Source organism: Cololabis saira, chromosome 17 (assembly GCF_033807715.1).
Source record: "Cololabis saira isolate AMF1-May2022 chromosome 17, fColSai1.1, whole genome shotgun sequence".
Taxonomy (NCBI): domain Eukaryota; kingdom Metazoa; phylum Chordata; class Actinopteri; order Beloniformes; family Belonidae; genus Cololabis; species Cololabis saira.
This window is the reverse complement of record NC_084603.1, coordinates 2,152,971-2,174,611: the sequence shown is the minus strand read 5'-3', so window position 1 is coordinate 2,174,611 and position 21,641 is coordinate 2,152,971. Positions and strand designations below refer to the sequence as shown.

Genomic DNA, 21,641 nt, shown 5'->3' with positions numbered 1-21,641 from the left:
GGAAGTAACTGGAAGTTACTCGTGTCATTTGTTGATGTTTTTTTCCAGGATTCTGATTGGCTAGCATGACTTTATCTTCTCGTTACACTGCCCCCTGTAGGTTTGGCTGCTCATAGCACTTTAACAGATATTTATGCAGGTTCCTGGAAATGATGGTATTTTTCTAAACGTAGAGGGGGAAATATCCGTTTTTGTAAATACTAATGGAAACGTGGCTGAGTTTGAACTGGTTCCAGACGGACTCTAAGGCCGTTGCTGATGTCTTGCCTGTCTGGCACTGGGTTGACACGCCTGAATGCTGCAGAGCAGAACTGAAAGAGGGTGTCGGTTCTGTTTCACTGCAGGAACCAGAGCTGCTAGACGGGCGTAGCTGCCGTCTTTGGTTCCTCCTGCTGCCGTCGGAGCTTCTGCTGCACGACTCGATGTTTTCATTTGCTTCGTTTGTTTGTTTCCTCCGGCGTTTGCGCGAGCGGTTTCGGACTCGGCCGCGGCGCGTTTACAGACCCGACCGGCTGCTGTTAGCGCTCATGCTAACGCCCGCCCCCCCCCACCCGCAGGTCCTGGAGGCCTGGAGGAACCTGCTGGAGGCGGCCGAGGCCCGGCGGGTCAAGCTGTCCGACACCGGGGACAAGTTCCGCTTCTTCAGCCTAGTGAGGGACCTGATGCTGTGGATGGAGGACGTGATCCGGCTGATCGAGGCGCAGGAGAAGCCCAGGTGGGCGGGGTTTCCGGGGTTGGGGGCGGGGTTTCTGTGGGGGGCGGGGCTCTGGGAGTGGGCGGGGCTACAGTCTGACCACCACCCCTCTGTTTCAGGGACGTGTCGTCGGTGGAGCTGCTCATGAACAACCACCAGGGCATCAAGGCGGAGATCGACGCCCGCAACGACAGCTTCACCGCCTGCATCGAGCTGGGGAAGACGCTGCTGGCCAGGAAGCACTACGCTTCGGAGGAGGTGGGGGTCTAAAAAGTGAATGAAAGTGAATAAAAGATCATAAAAGTGAGTAAAAAGTGGATAAAAGTGAGTAAAAAGTGAATAAAGGTGAAAAAAGTGAGTAAAAAGTGAATAAAACTGAATATGAGAATAAGTGAGTAAAAAGAGAATAAAAGTGAGTAAAAAGTGAATATGAGAGAATAAAAGTGCGTAAAAAATGAATAAAAGTGAGTAAAAAATGAAATAAAAGTGAGTAAAAAGTGAATATGAGAGAATAAAAGTGAGTAAAAAGTGAATATGAGAGAATAAAAGTGAGTAAAAAGTGAATAAAAACGAGTAAAAAGTGAATAAAAGTGAAAAAAGTGAGTACAAAGTGAATAAAAGTGAATAAAAGGTGAATAAAACTGAATATGAGAATAAGTGAGTAAAAAGAGAATAAAAGTGAGTAAAAAGTGAATATGATAATAAAAGTGAGTAAAAAATGAATAAAAGTGAGTAAAAACTGAATAAAAGTTAATAAATATTAGTAAAAAATGAATAAAAGTGAGTAAAAAGTGAATAAAAGTGAGTAAAAAGTGAATATGAGAGAATAAAAGTGAGTAAAAAGTGAATATGAGAGAATAAAAGTGAGTAAAAAGTGAATAAAAAGTGAGTAAGAAATGAATAAAAGTGAGTAAAAAGTGAAGAAAAGATAAACGTGAGTAAAAGTGAATAAAAAGTGAGTAAAGTGAATAAAAAGTGAGTAAAAATTGAATAAAACTTAATAAACAGTGAATAAAAGTGAGTAAAGTGAATATAAGTGAATAAAAGTGAGTAAAAAGTGAATAAAAGGTGAATACCAAGTGAATAAAAGTGAATGAAAGTGAGTAAAAAGTAAATTAAATTGAATAAAAGATAAAAGTGAGTAAAAACTGAGTAAAAGATATTAAAAGTGAATAAAAGTGTTTTTCTCCCGGCAGATCAAAGAAAAGTTGTTACAGTTGACGGACAAGAGGAAAGACATGATTGACAAGTGGGAGGATCGTTGGGAGTGGCTGAGACTGGGTAAGTCGTGGGTCGTTGTGGGCGTGGCCTGTTGTTGTCGGCGTGGCCCCGGACCTGCTCCCTGACCCCTGACCCCTGGTGTGACCCCTGACTCCTGACCCCTGACCTACTCCCCCTGTTTCAGTGCTGGAGGTGCACCAGTTCTCTCGTGACGCCGGCGTGGCCGAGGCCTGGCTGCTGGGCCAGGAGCCCTACCTGTCCAGCAGAGACACGGGCGCCAGCGTGGACGAGGTGGAGAAGCTCATCAAGCGCCACGAGGCCTTCGAGAAGTCGGCCGCCACCTGGGAGGAACGCTTCGCCGCGCTGGAGCGCCTCACCACCATGGAGCTGCTGGAGGTCCGGCAGAGGCAGGAGGAGGAGGAGAAGAGGAGGAGGGGGAAGGAGGAGACGGATGGAGACGCTGCCGTCGCCGCGGCGACGCCCAGGTGAGAGGGGGGGGCTAGAAATATTTTTTTTTTTTTATTGAAACATAGATACAAACAAACAAGGCACATAAAAGTCATATCAGAATTACAAACTTTTGCCTTGGGTTGAGCAACATCAGTATTACGAAATACACACTGAGAATCTAATAATAAATCCGGTCCATGTCTGAATTATATTCCAGTTTATGATAGAATCAGAAGTTTCTGACGCCCACATATTTATTTATTCTTTTTTTTTTACTTTTTATTTATGGCTTCTTTTTTTTTTTTTTTTACATTACAAGAAGAATAAACTACATAAGAGTTTTAGGGCCAGGCAGGAAAAAAAATAGAAATAATATTTTAGAGGAGGAAGATTTTTTTTTCATTATGCACTTCGAGAAAAAAGTCGAAATGTCGAGAAAAATTTGAAATGTCGAGAAAAACGACAAAATGTTGAGAAAAGTCAAAACTTGAAAAACTTTATTCACGAAATTTCAACTTTATCCTTGAAATTGTACTTGAACATTAATCTCGACATTTTGACTTTTTTCTCGAAGTGCACAATAAAAAAAAGCTTCTACTCTCAAATATTTTTTCTCCTGCATGGCCCTGATACTCTTCCGTAATAAACAATAAGTAAACTTAAAAATGTTACAAAACAAACGTGAGGTCATGGGATGATAAGTAACTCAACTTTAACAACCTTACTGTGTAACGTCTCATCAGCTAAATATTGAATGAATGAATTGTTTATTTCGGTTACATTACATTATTTGCAATTCAAACTGTGTGTGTGTAAATGACAAAACACTTTCATACAAATTTACACTCATCAGTTTCACACAAAAAATAATAATAAACTCTGTAACCGAAAAAGGAATAGGCTGAAGCCAAAGCTTATATTTGCCTACCCTGTACTTTCCAACAGAAAACCCAGATTATCTGCAATATGAAAAGAAACAAAAAGAGAAATTTCCCTTTAAATTGTTCTGCTTAAATAAATTCACCTTTCTGCAGATATTCCCCCAGTTCTCTTTGGACTCGTATGTAAAGATCACTGGTTCTAACGGTTCTACCTCTCCTCTCTCTCTGCAGGGAGGGCGAGCCGGCGTCCCAGAACGGGCTTCCGTCGGAGCAGGAACCCCCCAGGGTTAGTTACCGCTCCCCCGCCTACCAGAAATACAGCAGCGCCTTGCAGGGCCGCAGGGGCGCCGCCCCCTGACACAGGCCCCGCCCCCTGATACACGGCCACGCCCCTTGACACAAGCCCCACCCACTGATGCAGGGGCGCCGCCCCCTGATACACAGCCACGCCCCCTGAACTCTGACCCCCCACACACACACACACACATACACTAACACACTCCTCACATTCCTCTTCATTCCCGTCCATTAATAATCTTAATTTAATTTAATTTAAAAGTGTTTTAATCCTAAACGTGTCGTTCTTAGTTCAGTTCTGTTGTTTTGATGACTAGTTTTGTTGAGAAGCTTCTTAATCACCGGCGACGGGAAGCCGGTGGCCGTCCACACCGAGAACCACCGGGTCCACGGGGGTAACGGTATCCGTAGGAACCGCTACCCCCATGGACCCGGTGTGACCAGTTTGGTCAATATCAGAGGAATAAAACCCCCAACGACTGATTCTGGACCTGCAGGTCCGGATCCGGACCCTAGTGGACCAGCCCATGTGGGAACTATTTAGTAGTCCAGTTCTAGTTTGTTTGTGGTCCACATAAACTCCTCGGTGTGGACGGCCTTTTAGTCCGCGATGACCAACTTTTACTTCCTGTTTCTTTATTTAACTTTTATGTTTAGCTGCAAACGGTTTATTTGACCAAAGATCGTTTTATCCGTCCACATTCCTAACATTTCTTTTTGCATTTAATCCGTTCAGAGATAACATTCCGAAGTTAAAACAGGCGAAGGTGCTATAAAAGAGTTTTCTGTGCTATAAAAGAGTTTTCTGTGTATTTAAAAGCTCAAACGTTGAAAGTGTGAAGGCTGATTTGTGTTTGTGGACGTTGGTGTTGGAGGATGAACGTCAGCGTGGCGTGAGAGCGGCCGTGTGAATGTGAGACGTCTACAGACGTATAAACGCTGTCCTCCTCCTTCTCCCCTCTGTCCTCCAGCTCCACACCCCCATCATCCTCTCCCCCCAGCTCTTAGTGTTTCTGCTGGCGTACGTCATCCTTTACAAACTCACGCTGTGGAACATGAACCTCTGAGACGAAACCAGGAACTCTTTACCGGCCGCTACGATCCCCCGTCAGTCGGCCGGCCTGTAACGTAGAACACAGAGTCGTCGGCGTAGTGAAGTTGGAGAATAAAACATGGAAAAGGCTCATTAAAACCTCCTGGTTCATATTCGGGGGATTCTTTCTTACTCTCATCGTCTTAACATCACGACATTTTCATCATTTAGTAAAAATATTGTTTTATTCAACTTTTTAAAATAATTTTAGGAGTTAAACGGGCGAGTTTAGTGGAAAAGCATCTACCGTATCGGCCCGAATATAAGACGACCCTGATTATAAGACGACCCTGATTATAAGACGACCCTCTTTTTCAAGACTCAAGTTTGAAAAAAGACTTTTTGAACATCAAATTGCATTTTTATACATAAAATAATTACAGTACATCTGAAACAAATGATTATAACAATATATTGGAGAGAAAAAGCAAGTTTGCATCATAACTTCTCCTCATCTGCCGGTTTACCTGCCGATCTTCCACCCACTTTTCTCCAGATTGTCTCTACGTTTCTACATTTTCTGTTATCTATTCTCTTATTTTCTTCTCTTTTCTTTCTTACCGCTTTTTTTATTTTTCTTCTTGGTGACAGGGGTTTACTTTGGCCTGGGGAGTAAAGTTCAGCATTTACAGATATCGGGCACCATCTAGCGTTGTGATGGCTATAACGTCTAGACCCCGGATGGAAGACGACGCCCACTTTTTCCGTCTTATTTCAATGCAAAAAACACCGTCTTTTATTCGGGCCGATACGGTTCCTGTCCCAGGTTTTGTCTCCATTCATTCAGACGTTCATCTTCACGTAAACCGCCATCACACGTTCATTCCACCCTCAACCGCTGTGTTTGTGACGTTACCATCCCATAATCTCCATCAAAGTATTAAAATAAGTGCACGAGACGAGTGCAAGTATGTATTTATACGTAGATGGGTGGATTAGTGTACTTCTATAAACCCATAGTTCTACTGTATCTAGATCCTTCTGGATTACTATCGTACTGATTCAAACGGCACCAATCCAGGCCCCGCCTTTAAGGGCGTGGCTAAGGGGAGGTGAATGGGGGGGGGCTGTTTCGGGTCACTGAGTGCGTTTACATGGGAAGTTTAATTCCTCTTTAATTCAGAATTAAAATTAAATACGATTGAAAAGGATTAAAAATTACCATGTAAACACCTAATTCCGAATGAAAATGGCCATTCCGAATTAAACTTAATTCAGTAAGTGGCTGGTTTATTCCGATTTTAAATCCGAATAGAATAATTCCGCGATCATGTTTACACTCATTCCTCTTTAAATTAATCCCGGTCTTTCTTTCTGCTCGTTCCCTCCCCCGTCTGTCTCCATGATCTTATATTCCACTGGGCTGGTTTTCCTAACAAAGTTTCAAGATGCAGCATGCAGTAAACGCTGGTCAAGAGCAGAGACCATTTATTTAATAAATAGAAATCATTAAAAGAACAGATGGAAACAGGAAACATCAAAATTGTGAGCTTTTCAAAGTTGTAGCGGCTAAGTTAGTTTTTCTTCCAGTAGACCAGGGGTCGACAACCCGCAGCTCTAGAGCCGCATGCGGCTCTTTAGCGCCGCCCTAGTGGCTCCTGGAGCTTTTTAAAAAAAGTTTGACCTTTTTTTTTCCTTTTTTTCTTCTCTTTTTCTTTTTTTTTCCTTTTTTTCTCTTTTTTTCTTTTTTTCTTCCTTTTTCCTTTCATTTTTAATCTCGACATTTCAACTTTTTTCTCGACATTTCAACTTTTTTCTCAACATTTCGACTTTTTTCTCGAAGTGCATAATGAAAAAAAAAATCTTCCCCCAGTTATAACTAATATAGAAAAATGCAGCATGTGTTTGCCTTCATTCTAAGGCTGATACAAGACTTCATTTTTTGCGGCTCCAGAAATATTTATTTTTTTGTATTTTTGGTCCATTATGGCTCTTTCAACATTTTGGGTTGTCGACCCCTGCAGTAGACGTAACTTCCAGTAGACGTAACTTCTGGTCCGCCCCCCTATCCAATCAGAACCTTCCCAACCCCCAGACCTGGAGAGGAATTGGAGAAAGACCATCAAACGTGTTTTCCATGTAAACCTCAATTCGGAATTTCCATGTAAACTGGAAGGAAAATAGTTTAATTCGGAATTATTTAATTCGGAATAATTAATTCTGATTTAAAAAACATCATGTAACCGTGGCCACTGTGGATTTTCCACGCCCACCGAGTCCAACCCGGCACCGTCCAAACATTCCTCCACTTTCCCGGAAGTCTCAATTTTCGTGAAACCAGACTTAAGTTCTGGTGCCGTTCCGGTGGACGGGTTTTCCGCCGAGCCGGTGATCAGAATCATTCCCCCGGTGTGTTTGTGTGAGTGTGTGTTTCCATGTCATCACATGTCTGTTCTCATGTCCTGGTCTTCCAGCGGTTCTCCCACTAACAACCGTTTCACAATAAACCCCGTCAGAATCAAACGTGACTCTTCCTGGTTTGTCTGTGTGTCATCGCGTTAGCTGTTAGCTCCGCCCCCATCAGCAGCATTTCACTCTCCGTTTTCACTCACGTTTCATCCCATCTTCTGTTTTCACCCTTTGGTCTGAAGGTTTCACCCATGTGGAGTCGACCCAGGTCCAAGAGTTTACACCTTTATCCTGGGGAAGCAGCCACAGAAAAGTTATTTAGCATAAAAGAAATGTTGTTGTTTTATCCTCCCAGGGGAATTATGGGTAATAACATTAATATTTTTTAGCCAGTAATGGAAAACATAAATATAGTCGGAAAGAAAAGTATCTTTTAGGACAGCCGTGGTAAATACAGTTGATGTTACGGTAAGCCCCGCCCCTCAATCCCAGTTGAGCCAATGGCGGTTGAGCATCAGTTCCACAGGGACCAGAACTCGGACACCTGCAGCTTTCAGCTCCAACAAAAACACTGAAGATCCTGAACTCTCATCTTTTTTATGGAATTTATCCTCCGAAAAGGTAAAATGAGGCGTCGCGGGTTCGATTCCAGGAATCCAGAGAAGACGGATGATAGAGTTTATTTTATTCTGATTCCCGAAACTAAACGAAATATCTTCTTTGGATCAAACTGCCAACTTGAAGTCCCGAAGACCAACGAGGACGTCTATGTTTGTTCTGGGATGAAGGATTTTAACTGCCAGCGTCACCTAAACATATTTAATCAAGTTCGTTACATAGAAACAGACTTTAGCTTCGGTAAGTTAGCGAGCTAGCACCGACGCCAGCTAATTCCTACTGACATCACGGGATTATCTCAGATTGTCAATCTGAGAACGCCAGACCTTTAATTTATAAAATATCCAGTGTTTTAAGATGCTGGATATGCGAGTATTTTAGTCTAGTGGTGTCTAGCTAGCCAGTAAACAACATATGCTAAATATAAGGTAGCTAACACGCTAGCTACGATAGGGTTAGCTAGCTGGGGTTCTTCTGGCACCCCCTGCTGGACAGTTTTAGCGGTTATAAATTCTCCAAAGTATTTCAGGTGTTAAGATGAGTTGATGTTTTTAGGAAGTTATCTGATATCGGAGAATCTTTAAGTTCCCACAGCGTTACGTCACGTGGAAGGTTTCAGGAGAGGTACCGGAATGTCCCGGGTGATTAGCCGCCAGGATTCTCTGTAAAAACCCAATCACTGGTTCAGTTCCTTCCGAGTTCCCAGTTAAAGTTCCCAGGACCTCTCACAGCTGTTCGGTTAAAGTTCCCAGGACCTCTCACAGCTCTTCGGTTAAAGTTCCCAGGAACGGTCTGGCTCCTGCAAACCTCTGGTTAAAGTTCCCAGGACCGGTCCGGCTCCTGCAGCGCTTCAGTTAAAGTTCCCAGGACCTCTCACAGCTGTTCGGTTAAAGTTCCCAGGAACGGTCTGGCTCCTGCAAACCTCTGGTTAAAGTTCCCAGGACCTCTCTCAGCGGTTCGGTTAAGGTTCCCAGGACCGGTTGGCGGCAGGTCCTTCTCACGCCGGGGGTCCAGCTTCGGTCCTCCCAGGAACTGTTTTGGGGTAACAAGCATCCGCTTTGTGGTGTGGAAAAATAAAAACCTGTGTGACGCTCGGCCAATCAGAGCCTCCCTCACTAATGACGCTCTTAATGACTCCCAAGCAATCGGTGTGGTGATTGTTTGCGCTTGTGTTGTTTCCTCCTCTCCTCCGGTGGTTTGATGTTGCAGTGGTGCCGTGATTGAGCTTGTCGGGCCGAGCGATCGCAGCATCGCCGGCCCGGGTGCCGTGTTGAATGACGAGGACGGGTTTTAATCACAACTGAAATCCAGCTGAGCTGATGAAACGCTACCAAACCAAACCCGAGGCTTGAACCTGCTTTAAAATCCAGATCCCGTTCCCAGGGCTGGAGCATCCAGCTCCATCTCTGCTGCTGGACATCAACCTGAAACCACAGCCATTAGTCAGTCAGGTTCCTACGGAAGAGTATCAGCGCCGGGCAGGAGAGAGATATAAATAACATTTTAGAGGAGGAAGATTTTTTTTTCATTATGCACTTTGAGAAAAAATTCAACATGTCGAGAAAAAAGTCGAAATGTCGAGATTAATGTTGAAGTACAATTTCAAGAAAAAAGTCGAAATGTCGAGAAAAAAGTCGAAATGTCTTTATTCTCAAAATTTCGACTTTATTCACGAGATTTCTACTTTATTCACGAGATTTCGACTTTTTTCTTGAAATTGTATTGAAAAAGTCGAAATATCGAGAAATAAATTGAAATGTCGAGAATAATGTTGAAATACATTTTCGAAAAAAGTCATAATTTCGTGAATAAAGTTTAAATGTTGAGAAAAAAGGCAAAATTTCGACTTTATTCACGAAATTTCGACTTTATTCACGAAATTGTATTTCAACATTAATCTCGACAATTCGACTTTTTTCTCCAAATTTCGACTTTTTTCTCGAAGTGCACAATAAAACAAATCTTCCCCTCTCAAATATCTTTTCTCCTGCATGGCCCTGATACTCTTCTGTACAAATGACAGCTCTTATTAACATATATACAATTAAAAAAAATGAAAGGTGCAACAGTATGAGGTAGAAATGATTATAGAAAGGTCTTTTGTTACAGCATGTGATTGTGGTTGTTATTATTATTATTATTGATTGATTGAGTGATTGATTACTCTGAGACTTTATTCAGACTTATTCAGGCAGCTGGTTTGGGTTTTAAAGCATCTCCAGCCTCTGATTGTTCTGCATGCTAACGACTGATTGAGTTTCTCTGCTTCCAAACGTCCGTCCGTCCCCTGACTGTTGTCTCTCTGCTGATCCAGGATAACGCGGAGGAGGTGGTGAACGGCGTGTCGGAGCCGAGCCCGGCCGGGTCACCCGGGGCGACCCACAAGGCCCGGCCCAGCCAGGCGGCCACCCTGCCGGCCAAAACCCAGCAGGACGTCGCGGCGCTGCCGTCGCAGCTGGAGGCTTTTCTGCACCGCAAACACGAGTGGGAGGGACACAACAAGAAGGCGTCCAACAGGTCCGGCTCACGTCTGTAGGGGGGGTTTCCAGGGCGACCCGGGGCCTTGAAAAGTCTTAAAAAGTCTTAAAAGTTCTTAAAAATTCTTAAAAAGTCTTAAATTCAATTTTTTCTAAAATAAGGCTTTTAAATTAATTTGTCTTAAATCTCAATCCAAGGGTCTTAATTTTAGAGGGAATGTATCCAATCATAATTAAAAAGTTTATTTCATCGTTTTGAGGAAAATATCCTGCGAGGTTCTAAATCTGTGTTGCCAGGTTGGGCAAGTTTCAGTCCTGGGCCGAAAAATATATATTTGGGCTGCTTTTCCTGGCTTTTACTAAATATTTTGGAGAAATTATTAACAAAAAGTTCCCATTATGGCATCATGATTAAAATGTTTTCTTACACTTTTAAAATTAAAAAGTTTATTAAATCGTTTGGAGGAGAAATAAACCTATTTACCAGTTGTTAGACGCCTCAGTCAGGGTTGCCAGGTTGGGCGGGTTTCAGCCCAATTTGGCTGAAAAATATAAGACTGGGCGGGTTGATCAAATCTGGGCTGCTTTTCCTGGTTTTTACCAAACATTTAGGTGAAATTATTTGCAAAAAAGTTTCCATTACGGCAGAGAAAAGTAGAAACGTACACCATAAACTCACTGATACTTTATTTCCTTTAATCTACTCAATTTAATTGTAGTTTTTGTTTGGAGCTTGAACTTTTTTTGGCTTCATTTGTTTATGACTTGAAATTTATGGAACTTGTCAGATCTGGCAACCTTGACCTCAGCACTGGATTTCTTAGTGACTTGTCTTTTTGGTCCTAAATTTTGTTTGAAAATGGTATTAAAATGTCTTAGATTTACCTCAGTCAAACCTGTAGACACCCTGGTTTCATATCGTTTTGTAATAATAATAATAATTAAAGCTGCAAGCAGCGATGAACGGGCCCTCGCACTCACGGCCACCGTCCCCCATAAGCATATCAGAAATGACACCACCCACGACTCTCTATGTCAAACCATTCAAAATTTATAGCAGAAAATAGGGACAACCAATCAGAAGAAGGAGCGGAGCTAATTCAGGCCAATGAAGGTCAAGGACTCCATACAGCGTCCGATGACGCCACCCACTACTCTCCATGTCAAACCATTCAAAAGTTATGTCAGAGAAAAGTATTCTAGGGGGCGCTGTTGAGCCATTTTGCCACGCCCATTAATGCAAACCATTAAATATCAAATTTATCGCCAGGCCTGGCTTGCGTGCAAAATTTGGTGACTTTTTGGGCACGCTTAGGGGGTCCTAATAATGGATTCTACTAGGAAATATGTGGTCCTGAAGGCAGCACAAATGCAGCTTTCTGCATTAATGCTGTTGTCACGGAATACATATATATATATATATATATATATATATATATATATATATATATATATATATATATATATATATATATATATATATATACATATATATATATATATATATATATATATATATATATATATATATATATATATATATATATATATAAAACTGATCAGGAACACAAAACATAAATACAAGCATCATCTGCATATAGAATGACCCTTGTATTGATTAACAGGAGATGATGCGGAGTGGGAGCAGTAAAAGTGACGGAGGTTCTCGTACAGAGCCTTGTGGTACTCCTCAGTTTACTGGGCGATGGTTCGTCCCAGATCTCAGTGCCCCCCCACACCAATGATAAGCTTTACTTTTCCACAGTAAAGTTTTAAATCTCTTCAGTGGGGGGTCTTAGAGAAAGCCGGCCATCATCGTCCTGTCATTGGTGGACTAACCGACTGGTCCGTGTGTTCAGGTCCTGGCACAACGTGTACTGCGTGATCAACCACAAGGAGATGGGATTCTACAAGGACCAGAAGAGCGCCAGCCAGGGAATCCCGTACCACAGCGAGATCCCCGTCAGCCTGAGGGACGCCGCCTGCGAGGTGGCGCTGGACTACAAGAAGAAGAAGCACGTCTTCAAGCTCAAGTGGGTGTTGGAACTTTGACATTTCCAAACATTCCCATATCTGGATGTGTAACTGGGTGTCGTTATCGTTAACGAGCTCTGACGCTGAAGCAGGAACTGAACCCGGGTGTGAAACTTCCTGTAAATACTGACGTCAGTGTTTTCACGTCTGCAGGATCACCGACGGGAACGAGTATCTGTTCCAGGCCAAAGACGACGTGAGTATCAGCCTGAAATGGGACTTATGGCACTTTTTCTATTTTTTGCTTCATCATATTTTTTTCTTTTTTTCTTTATTTGTTATTGTTCATATTTCTTTTTTTTTATTTCCTTAATTTTAAATGTTATGTTTAGCTGTGATACTTTTTATTTTATTTTTTATTTACTTATTTGTTTGTTCATGAAGTCAGAAAGTCAAAGTTTTCTTTTTCAGGGTTAGAAAATGTCGCCTCACAAGTCTCACAATATTACCAAGTCAGAGTTTTTCTTACTTTATAAGTTTATAAAGTTAAACAAAATAATAAAACTTTGTAAATGTATAAAGTCACAGGCCTTTTTGTTTTAATTTGTGAGCCTTTTAAAGCCGTATTTGATCATTTTCTTTCACAAATGTACAAGTTTATAATATTGAAACTTTTTTCTTGGAGTAGCTTAAATATAAACTTGGCTTGTAAATTAGTTTTTTCTCTCAAATGCTTGAAATACGTTTATATTTTTATAATTTGATCCCTACAGACAAAGTGAGTCCAGCTTTTTAATTTTGCTAGATATGTTTACTATAAAACATCCCAAATAAAGGCCGGGTTGTTTTTCTGGTGGATAAAAAAATATTCTACCGTAAAATAAAACAACATCAATAATAACATTACAATAAAAGTAAAAATACGATAAAAACAAGACGATACAGATAAAAAGTACATAAAATCAACATAAATCAACAAAAATCCATTTAAAAAAACAAACAAACAAAAAACTTTTTTTGTTTGTTTTTTTTAAATTGATAAAACTACAACGAAGTTATAAAATAACACAAAATAGCTGTCGTCAAACATAGATAGTCGTATTCTTTTTTGATTCAAAGAAAAAAAAGAATATTTAATTAATTTAATAATATTTTGTGAGCTTGTGGGTTAAATTTCAGCGTTCGTGACTGATATGAAGGAGAGAATCTGGTCATTTTTCAAAACAAAATATCGTTTGGACAAAAATAAACTGACACAATGCAAGTGATTTATTCTCTCTTGTGCGGCCCGGGACCACATCCCAGACCAGTTCCTGACTGATTCCGGGTCCTCCGGGTGTGTTTCTGTCCCCCAGGAGGAGATGAGCGCCTGGATCTCCACCATCGCGGTGGCGGCGGCCGGCGACCAGCTGGAGGTGACGCCCAGCGGCCACAGCACGCCGGCGGCCTCCGCCCGCGCCCAGACGCTGCCGGCCTGCGCGGCGGCGGCGCCGGAGTCCAGCCCCGGGAAACGGGAGAAGGACAAGGAGAAACGATTCAGCCTGTTCAGCAAGAAGAAGTAAAACCAACCGCCCCCAACCTGGTGCTGCCGCCATCGACCTGGGCAAATGTTTGTTGAAGATGTCAGTCGACCAGCTTCTCTGTTAGTCTGCCCATAGCAACCGACCCTCCCCTAGCAACCAACCCTCCCCTAAGCAACCCACCCTCCCCTAGCAACCCACCCTCCCCTTAGCAACGGTAACCGCTCAGCTTCATTTAACCACGACTGATAAGACGATCTAACAACAGCAAATATTTAACGATTCTGAACAGAACCGCGCTAGCCATACGAACCCGCACCGTTGCCATGTCCGACCCCCCCCTTTCCCCCCATCCCTCCCCGTCCCTCCCCGTCCTCCAGGTGGGACTCCAGCATGATGCTAGCTCCGAGCCAAAACTGTCCACTCCGTGCCTAACGAGCGCCAAGGGGGCGGCGCCCGGCGAAGGGGGCGGCGCCCGGCGGCGCTTCAGGCAGCTGAGTTTGCCACTGAACAACAACGACGTAGAGGACAAAAACCCACTTTATTCTTGCTGTTATTTGTTCTTTTCTGTTCTTGTTTTGTCTCTCGCCTTGTTGGGGTCGTGTTTACCCCCCCGTCTCCCCCCCGGGGCGTCTCCCCCGCCCCCCCCGGGGTTGTAGGTCGTTCCCGTCCCGGTCCATCCTCGGCTTTCGCGAGGCCTTGTCTTTGCAAGATGACGTGTAACCCCTCTGTAGCGGGGAACCCGAGGCGGCGGCGCGGCGACGACCCCTCCCCGATGCCACAGTCGCCATGGAAACGGCTAATTAATGCACTGAGAACCCCCCCCCTTCAGGGCGGCCGTGGTCCGGGGGCGTCGCCGCGCCGCGCTTCGGTCTGTATGTATAACTTGTGTATAACAAAACTGTTAAAATGAACCTGTGTTTAACTTCACTTATTATTATTACTAATAACTAATAATAACATAATAAATAAGCTTCATCTTCGTGTGAAACACTTGTAAAGTCTGAATGAAGGAGTCATAAATACCTGAGACCAGTAGGAATGTTTATAACTCACCTTTTACAGCATCCAGCCACCTTTCTTTTCTACTTTTAGTTAGTTATTTAGTCGTCTGTTGCCACGGCGACGCTGCGTCACAGCTTTGTTTTGTCGTCTGTTGCCACGGCAACGCTGAGTCACAGTTTCGTTTCTACGGCGACGCTGCGTCCGAGCTTCGTTTAGTCGCCCGTTTCCACGACGACGCTGCGTCGCAGCTTCGTTTAGTCGTTTGTTGCCACGACGACGCTGCGTCACAGCTTCGTTTAGTCGTTTGTTGCCACGGCAACGCTGAGTCACAGTTTCGTTTCCACGACGACGCTGCGTCGCAGCTTCGTTTAGTCGTGTGTTGCCACGACGACGCTGCGTCACAGCTTCGTTTAGTCGTTTGTTGCCACGACGACGCTGCGTCTCAGCTTCGTTTAGTCGTCTGTTGCCACGACGACGCTGCGTCACAGCTTCGTTTAGTCGTCTGTTGCCACGACGACACTGCGTCTCAGCTTCGTTTAGTCGTTTGTTGCCACGGCGACGCTGAGTCATAGTTTCATTTCCCCGGCGACGCTGAGTCTCAGCTTCTTTTAGTCGTCTGTTGCCACGGCGACGCTGCGTCACAGCTTCTTTTAGTCGTCTGTTGCCACGGCGATGCTGCGTCTGAACTTCGTTTAGTCCCCCGAGGGTGAAGATTTGCTATAAAACATTTACTCCGAGCTTCGCTGTGAAGTTGGTCCTGAAAAGCTTTTACTGGAAGTGAATAATAATCGTGCTAGCGTGCTCGTCAGCTTCAGCTCTCCTCTTTTCTTCTCCTCTTTCTTTTTTTAAGATTTCAAACTTTTACGCTGATTTTTTTTGTAGTGAAGTCTGTGGAGCTTTTTGTACGGAAGTTAATTTATGACAAAATTCAGTTAGTTACCTAGGTTTTCTATTCTTGCTTATTTCCACTTGAAACGATCAGTTAAAATAAAAAACAATGGTTCATGTTGAAGCTGCATCGTTCATTTTAAAGTCTTAATTACTATGTGCCAATTGGTGAGTGTGCGTACTTTTACACACTTTTTCACCAGCAAGTAAATTTAGCCAAAATATTTTCTTTTTTTTTTTGCTTGAAAATCACTAACTATTTTAAGAAATACTAATTAAAGTATTTCCTTTTAACTAATTAGTCTTTTTTCTACAACTAGAACCCTGTTTGGCTGCTTGTATTTGAAAAAAGTCGAGGATGAGGTGGATTTTAGCGGAAGATAATTAGCGATTAAAGTCCCAAAAATGGGCGTGTCTGACAGAAGTGGGCGTGTCTGACCGAAGTGGGCGTGGCCTGGCAGGAAGGTGGTAAGGTGAAGTAACTTTATTGATAAACGAAGGTAGATTTGTTTGCAGGTAAAAAGTAGAAACATTGACGGACAAACAAAACAAATGCTCCAGATTGAATAAGCAATACAATAGATACATTAATAAATGAATAGATAGACCTAGATGGAGGATGGGAAATTGGGGACAAAACTACATTTATACATTTTAGTTTTGCACAGGTGAGGTGAGTTAAGTTGCTTTTCCCTCCTCGTAATTTTGTCATAAATGAACTTCTGTAGTTTCCAGAAAAACAGCAGGATTGCGCCCAAACGTAAGGAATGTGGGTGTTTTTTGTGTTTTTTTCCAGGGGTGGCCCGAGGTGGGCGGGGCCAGGACTCCACCGGCTCATCGATCCTGTTCTGTTTTTCATTTTTTATTTTTTATTTTGGAGCCAGAAAAATTCTGGCAATTTAATAAATATAGTGTGCATTCCTCTGTCACGGTAACCATAGTAACGAGATATTTCTTTATTGTTGCACAATCAGTGATGCCACGGCTGGGGTGGGCGGGGCTGGGGGCGGGGCTTGGGGCTTTTATGTGGACTTGGGTGGGGGGGTCACTGCTAGATGGATCTGCACCGTGGACTTCCCCCATCTTTGTTACATCTGTGCAAAAAGCCATTAAAGTGCTTTTAAAACAAAACCACACGAGTCTGTTTGTTTTGTGTGACTTTTATTAAACACATTTGCAGAGATTCATGTTTCATAAACACATATTTGTGTTCACTAAAGAGCATAACGAGTCAAATGAGTAAATGGAGGAGATGTTCCACCTTAAGAAAATCTTTTGACGGTGGGGGCCCTGGCCCGGCTCGGAGGGCCGGCCCCCGTCAACTGGATGGCCGGTGGGGGAGCGTGGGCGCACTTCCAGGGGCGGCTCTGCTGGTCCTGCCTCCTGGCTTCGGCCTCTGTTCCCCCTCCTTACCCCCCTACACGATTCATACGCACATAGGCGAAGGGGCGGGGGGTCCGGGTCGTGGGGGGCACTGTCCCGCGTGGCCCGGCACTCCCCGCCTCACGGTTTTAACAGCAAAGTAGACACTGCACATTCAACACTTAATGAATGCATTTGACAAGAACACGTAGTGTGGGAGGGGGGGGGTCGGTGTCAAATCGATACTTGGCCCTCCCCCTCCCTGTTTTTATGGCATTAATCACATGCACTCAACACCAGGGGCGGGAGGGGGTCCCACATCACCTGCGTTCCCTCGCCGGCCTGGGATAGGTGGGTCTTAACTTAAACTTAAAACTTAACTTAAACTAAACTTAATAATTTATCAATATTATATTATACAAAGATGGTTATTATTATTATTATTATTATTATTATTATTATTATTATTATTATATATAGTATATCTTATTATTAGTATAGGTATCGGATAGGTGAATGGAATGGCCTCGCAGGCGGTGGGTTGCCTCCCTCCTGCTTCTCCCCTCTGTGGGGTTGCTGGTGGCCTGGGTTCCGGGTTCTTCCTCGTCGGCCTCTGGTTTCGCGGGTGGCGGGGTTGCTCCCCCCCTCCCCCACTATAGATACACTTCAGTGGGAGCTTTGATAGGATTATTACACACACACACACACACACACACACACACACACACACACACACACACACACACACACACACATACATACATACACATAGCTACATAGACATATACACACTCACGCACACATACACACACACACATAGCCACAAAGACATGTACACACACACACACGCATGATCATATACATACACGCATACACACACATAGACATACACCGGCTTGTTCACCTGCATGCTCGCTCTCTAGTTTTTGGGGTTAGGTAGCGGTAGCGGTAGCTTAGCTCAGACTGCGATCAGATCTCAAGATTTGGGTCGATTGCTGTTCGTGTTTTGGTCGGCTCCGTGCCGGTTTTGTCGGTTTTGTGTTTTGTTTGTGGTTTTTTGTTGCAGATTTCCAGTGCTTGATGTGTGTTTCTGTGTGTTCCTGCTTCCTGGATTGGCAGTGGATGTCGTCACCCCCCCCAAAAAAAATTAATAAATAACTGGGTTTGTATGTATATATTCATGTATGTGTATGTATATATATTAAATATAGTAATAATGCACATATATATGCCTTTGGTTTCTACCGTCATGGTATCAATCATTAATATGTGTGCAGACAAGGTAAAAAAATAAAAATAAAAAATAAAATCTTTTGAATTTGCTAACTTCTCAAGTTTACTTCTTACTTCTCAGCTTTATTTATAAAATCACGACAAATGTCTTCCCAAAGATTAAGATTTAATCTAGTTTATTCTAGTTTAATCTAGTTTATTCTAGTGTAGTCCAGTTTATTATGTAGTCTGGTTTATTCTAGTTAATTCCAGTTATTCTAGTGTAGTCTAGTTTTTTATAGTGTATAGCATTCATTCATTCATTCATCAATCCATCCATCCATCCATTCATTCATTCATTCATTCATCCATCCATCCATCCATCCATCCATCCATCCATCCATCCATCCATCCATCCATTCATTCATCAATCCATCTATCCATTCATTCATTCATCCATTCATTCATTCATTCATTCATCAATCCATCCATCCATCCATCCATCCATTCATTCATTCATTCATTCATTCATTCATTCATTCATTCATTCATCCATTTTACATCTTTTAGTGTTTGATTTCTTCTCGGTGCACGAAAAGTATCTGCACAGAGTCGCCGTGGCCACCAGGGGGCAGCAGCCCAGGAACAACCACCAAAAAAACAAAAAAACAACCACCTCTGTTTAATTTTATGGTCAGCATTTTTGTCAATTGCTTTCTCTTCAAGTAATGGCTCACGTCACTCCACAAGTAGAGTTTAAGAGTGTAATAACCTTCTCCCTCTAAATACATCACTGGTATTTTTGTTTTCTTTTTGCACATGTATATATTATTCTCAGCTTTATTTATAAAATCACGACAAATGTCTTCCCAAAGATTAAGATTTAATCTAGTTTATTCTAGTTTAATCTAGTTTATTCTAGTGTAGTCCAGTTTATTATGTAGTCTGGTTTATTCTAGTTAATTCCAGTTATTCTAGTGTAGTCTAGTTTTTTATAGTGTAGTCTGGTTTATCTTGGTTTATTCTAGTGTAGTCTGGTTTATTCTAGTTAATTCCAGTTTATTCTAGTGTAGTGTGGTTTATTCTGGTTTATTCTAGTTTAATATGGTTTATTCTAGTGTAGTCTAGTTTTTTATAGGGTAGTCTGGTTTATTCTGGTGTATTCTAATGTAGCATAGTTTTTTTATAGTGTAGTCTGGTTTATTTGGGTTTATTCTAGTATAGTCTGGTTTATTCTAGTTTAATCTAGTTTATTTTAGTGTAGTCTGGTTTATTTTAGTGTAGTCTGGTTTATTCTAGTGTAGTCTGGTTTATTCTTGTTTATTCTAGTGTAGTCTGGTTTATTCTAGTTAATTCAAGTTTATTCTAGTTAATTCCGGTTTATTCTAGTGTAGTGTGGTTTATTCTGGTTTATTCTAGTGTAGTCTAGTTTTTTATAGTGTAGTCTGGTTTATTTGGGTTTATTCTAGTATAGTCTGGTTTATTCTAGTTTAATCTAGTTTATTTTAGTGTAGTCTGGTTTATTCTAGTGTAGTCTGGTTTATTCTAGTGTAGTCTGGTTTATTCTAGTTTATTCAAGTTTATTCTAGTGTAGTCTGGTTTATTCTAGTTTATTCAAGTTTATTCTAGTGTAGTCTGGTTTATTCTAGTTTAATCTAGAAACTGCAAAAAAAAAATGCACAGGACTGTCACTTAGGTATGAGCACTGGGTGATGAAATGGGTAAAAAATCGGGGATAAAAAAATATTTAAAAAAAAAACAAAAAGAGATACAAAAAAAATTTTATAAACAGGTATATGGAAGAGGAATTGGGTCAACGAGGAGTTTGATAAACAAATACATGTAAATAGGGAAAAATGGTATATTTTACTTGCTTAGGATAAGTTTAGATATTTATGTGGATATTTATGTAGTATATATTATATGTTGAGAGGGATAGTTATAATTATGTTATATATTTATTATGTGTGTAGCATATATATATATTTATAGGGATATTTATGTAGTTTATATAGTGTATATCTACCGGTATATAAATGTATATAATATTTGTATTGTCTATATATTGATATAATATTTATGTAATATTTATATTTTCTATATACTGTATACTATGTATTTATATAGACTATGTTTATATGGATATTGTGTAGATATAATAATAGCAATAATGTAAATTCATAGAGTTATAAAAAGGTAGGAACTAGGAACAAGTGTAAACTTCTTCCTACTCCTTTTTCGAAAATTTGTGCAAATGAAGATGTTTATATGTTTTTTTATAAACATGTTCGAAATGAATTCATTCATTCATTCATTCATTCATTCATAACTGGTACTATAACTGGTACTACTGGTACTATAACTTGTACTACAACTGGTACTACTGGTACTATAACTTGTACTATAACTGGTACTACTGGTACTATAACTGGTACTACTGTTACTATAACTGGTACTTTAAGTGGTACTACAACTGGTACTATAACTGGTACTACAACTGCTTATTTGTCCTCTAGTGGACATATAAGTTACTGCATTAACCCTGGAGAGTTCCATCAGGACCATGGAGAGTTCCATCAGGACCATGGAGAGTTCCATCAGGACCATGGAGAGTTCCATCAGGACCATGGAGAGTTCCATCAGGACCATAGAGAGTTCCACCAGGACCATGGAGAGTTCCATCAGGACCATGGAGAGTTCCATCAGGACCGGCTATATATATAAACTACAACTAGTACTACTGGTGTTACAACTAGTACTATTAACTGGTACTACCATCCATCCATCCATGTATCCATCATCCATCCACCCATTCATCCATCCATCCATCCATTCATCAATCCATCCATTCATTCATTCATCAATCCATCCATTCATTCATCAATCCATCCATTCATTCATTCATCCATCCATCCATTCATTCATTCATCAATCCATCCATCCATTCATTCATCCATTCATTCATTCATCAATCCATCTATCCATTCATTCATTCATTCATCAATCCATCCATTCATTCATTCATCAATCCATCTATCCATTCATTCATTCATCAATCCATCCATCCATCCATTCATTCATTCATTCATTCATTCATCCATCCATCCATTCATCCATTCATTCATCAATCCATCCATTCATTCATTCATCAATCCATCCATTCATTCATTCATCAATCCATCCATTCATTCATCCATTCATTCATTCATCAATCCATCCATTCATTCATTCATCAATCCATCCATTCATTCATCCATTCATTCATCCATTCATTCATTCATCAATCCATCTATCCATTCATTCATTCATTCATCAATCCATCCATCCATCCATTCATTCATTCATTCATTCATCCATCCATCCATCCATCCATCCATCCATCCATCCATCCATCCATCCATCCATTCATTCATCAATCCATCTATCCATTCATTCATTCATCCATTCATTCATTCATTCATTCATCAATCCATCCATCCATCCATCCATCCATTCATTCATCCATTCATTCATCCATTCATTCATTCATCAATCCATCTATCCATTCATTCATTCATTCATCAATCCATCCATCCATCCATTCATTCATTCATTCATTCA

General features: G+C 41.5%; 1 protein-coding gene across 1 annotated transcript in view; it reads left to right on the top strand.

Moving 5' to 3' along the window:
• Positions 1 to 16,460, top strand: part of LOC133463279 (spectrin beta chain, non-erythrocytic 1-like) — a 123,271-nt gene extending 106,811 nt beyond the window's left edge. The window contains 9 exon segments of the mRNA XM_061744734.1: positions 558 to 715; positions 814 to 952; positions 1,891 to 1,975; positions 2,100 to 2,400; positions 3,478 to 3,532; positions 9,918 to 10,120; positions 11,940 to 12,113; positions 12,268 to 12,310; positions 13,410 to 16,460. Coding sequence (XP_061600718.1) covers positions 558 to 715; positions 814 to 952; positions 1,891 to 1,975; positions 2,100 to 2,400; positions 3,478 to 3,532; positions 9,918 to 10,120; positions 11,940 to 12,113; positions 12,268 to 12,310; positions 13,410 to 13,616 — 1,365 coding nt within the window. The 3' untranslated portion in view covers positions 13,617 to 16,460.
• Positions 16,461 to 21,641: the final 5,181 nt, after the last annotated feature.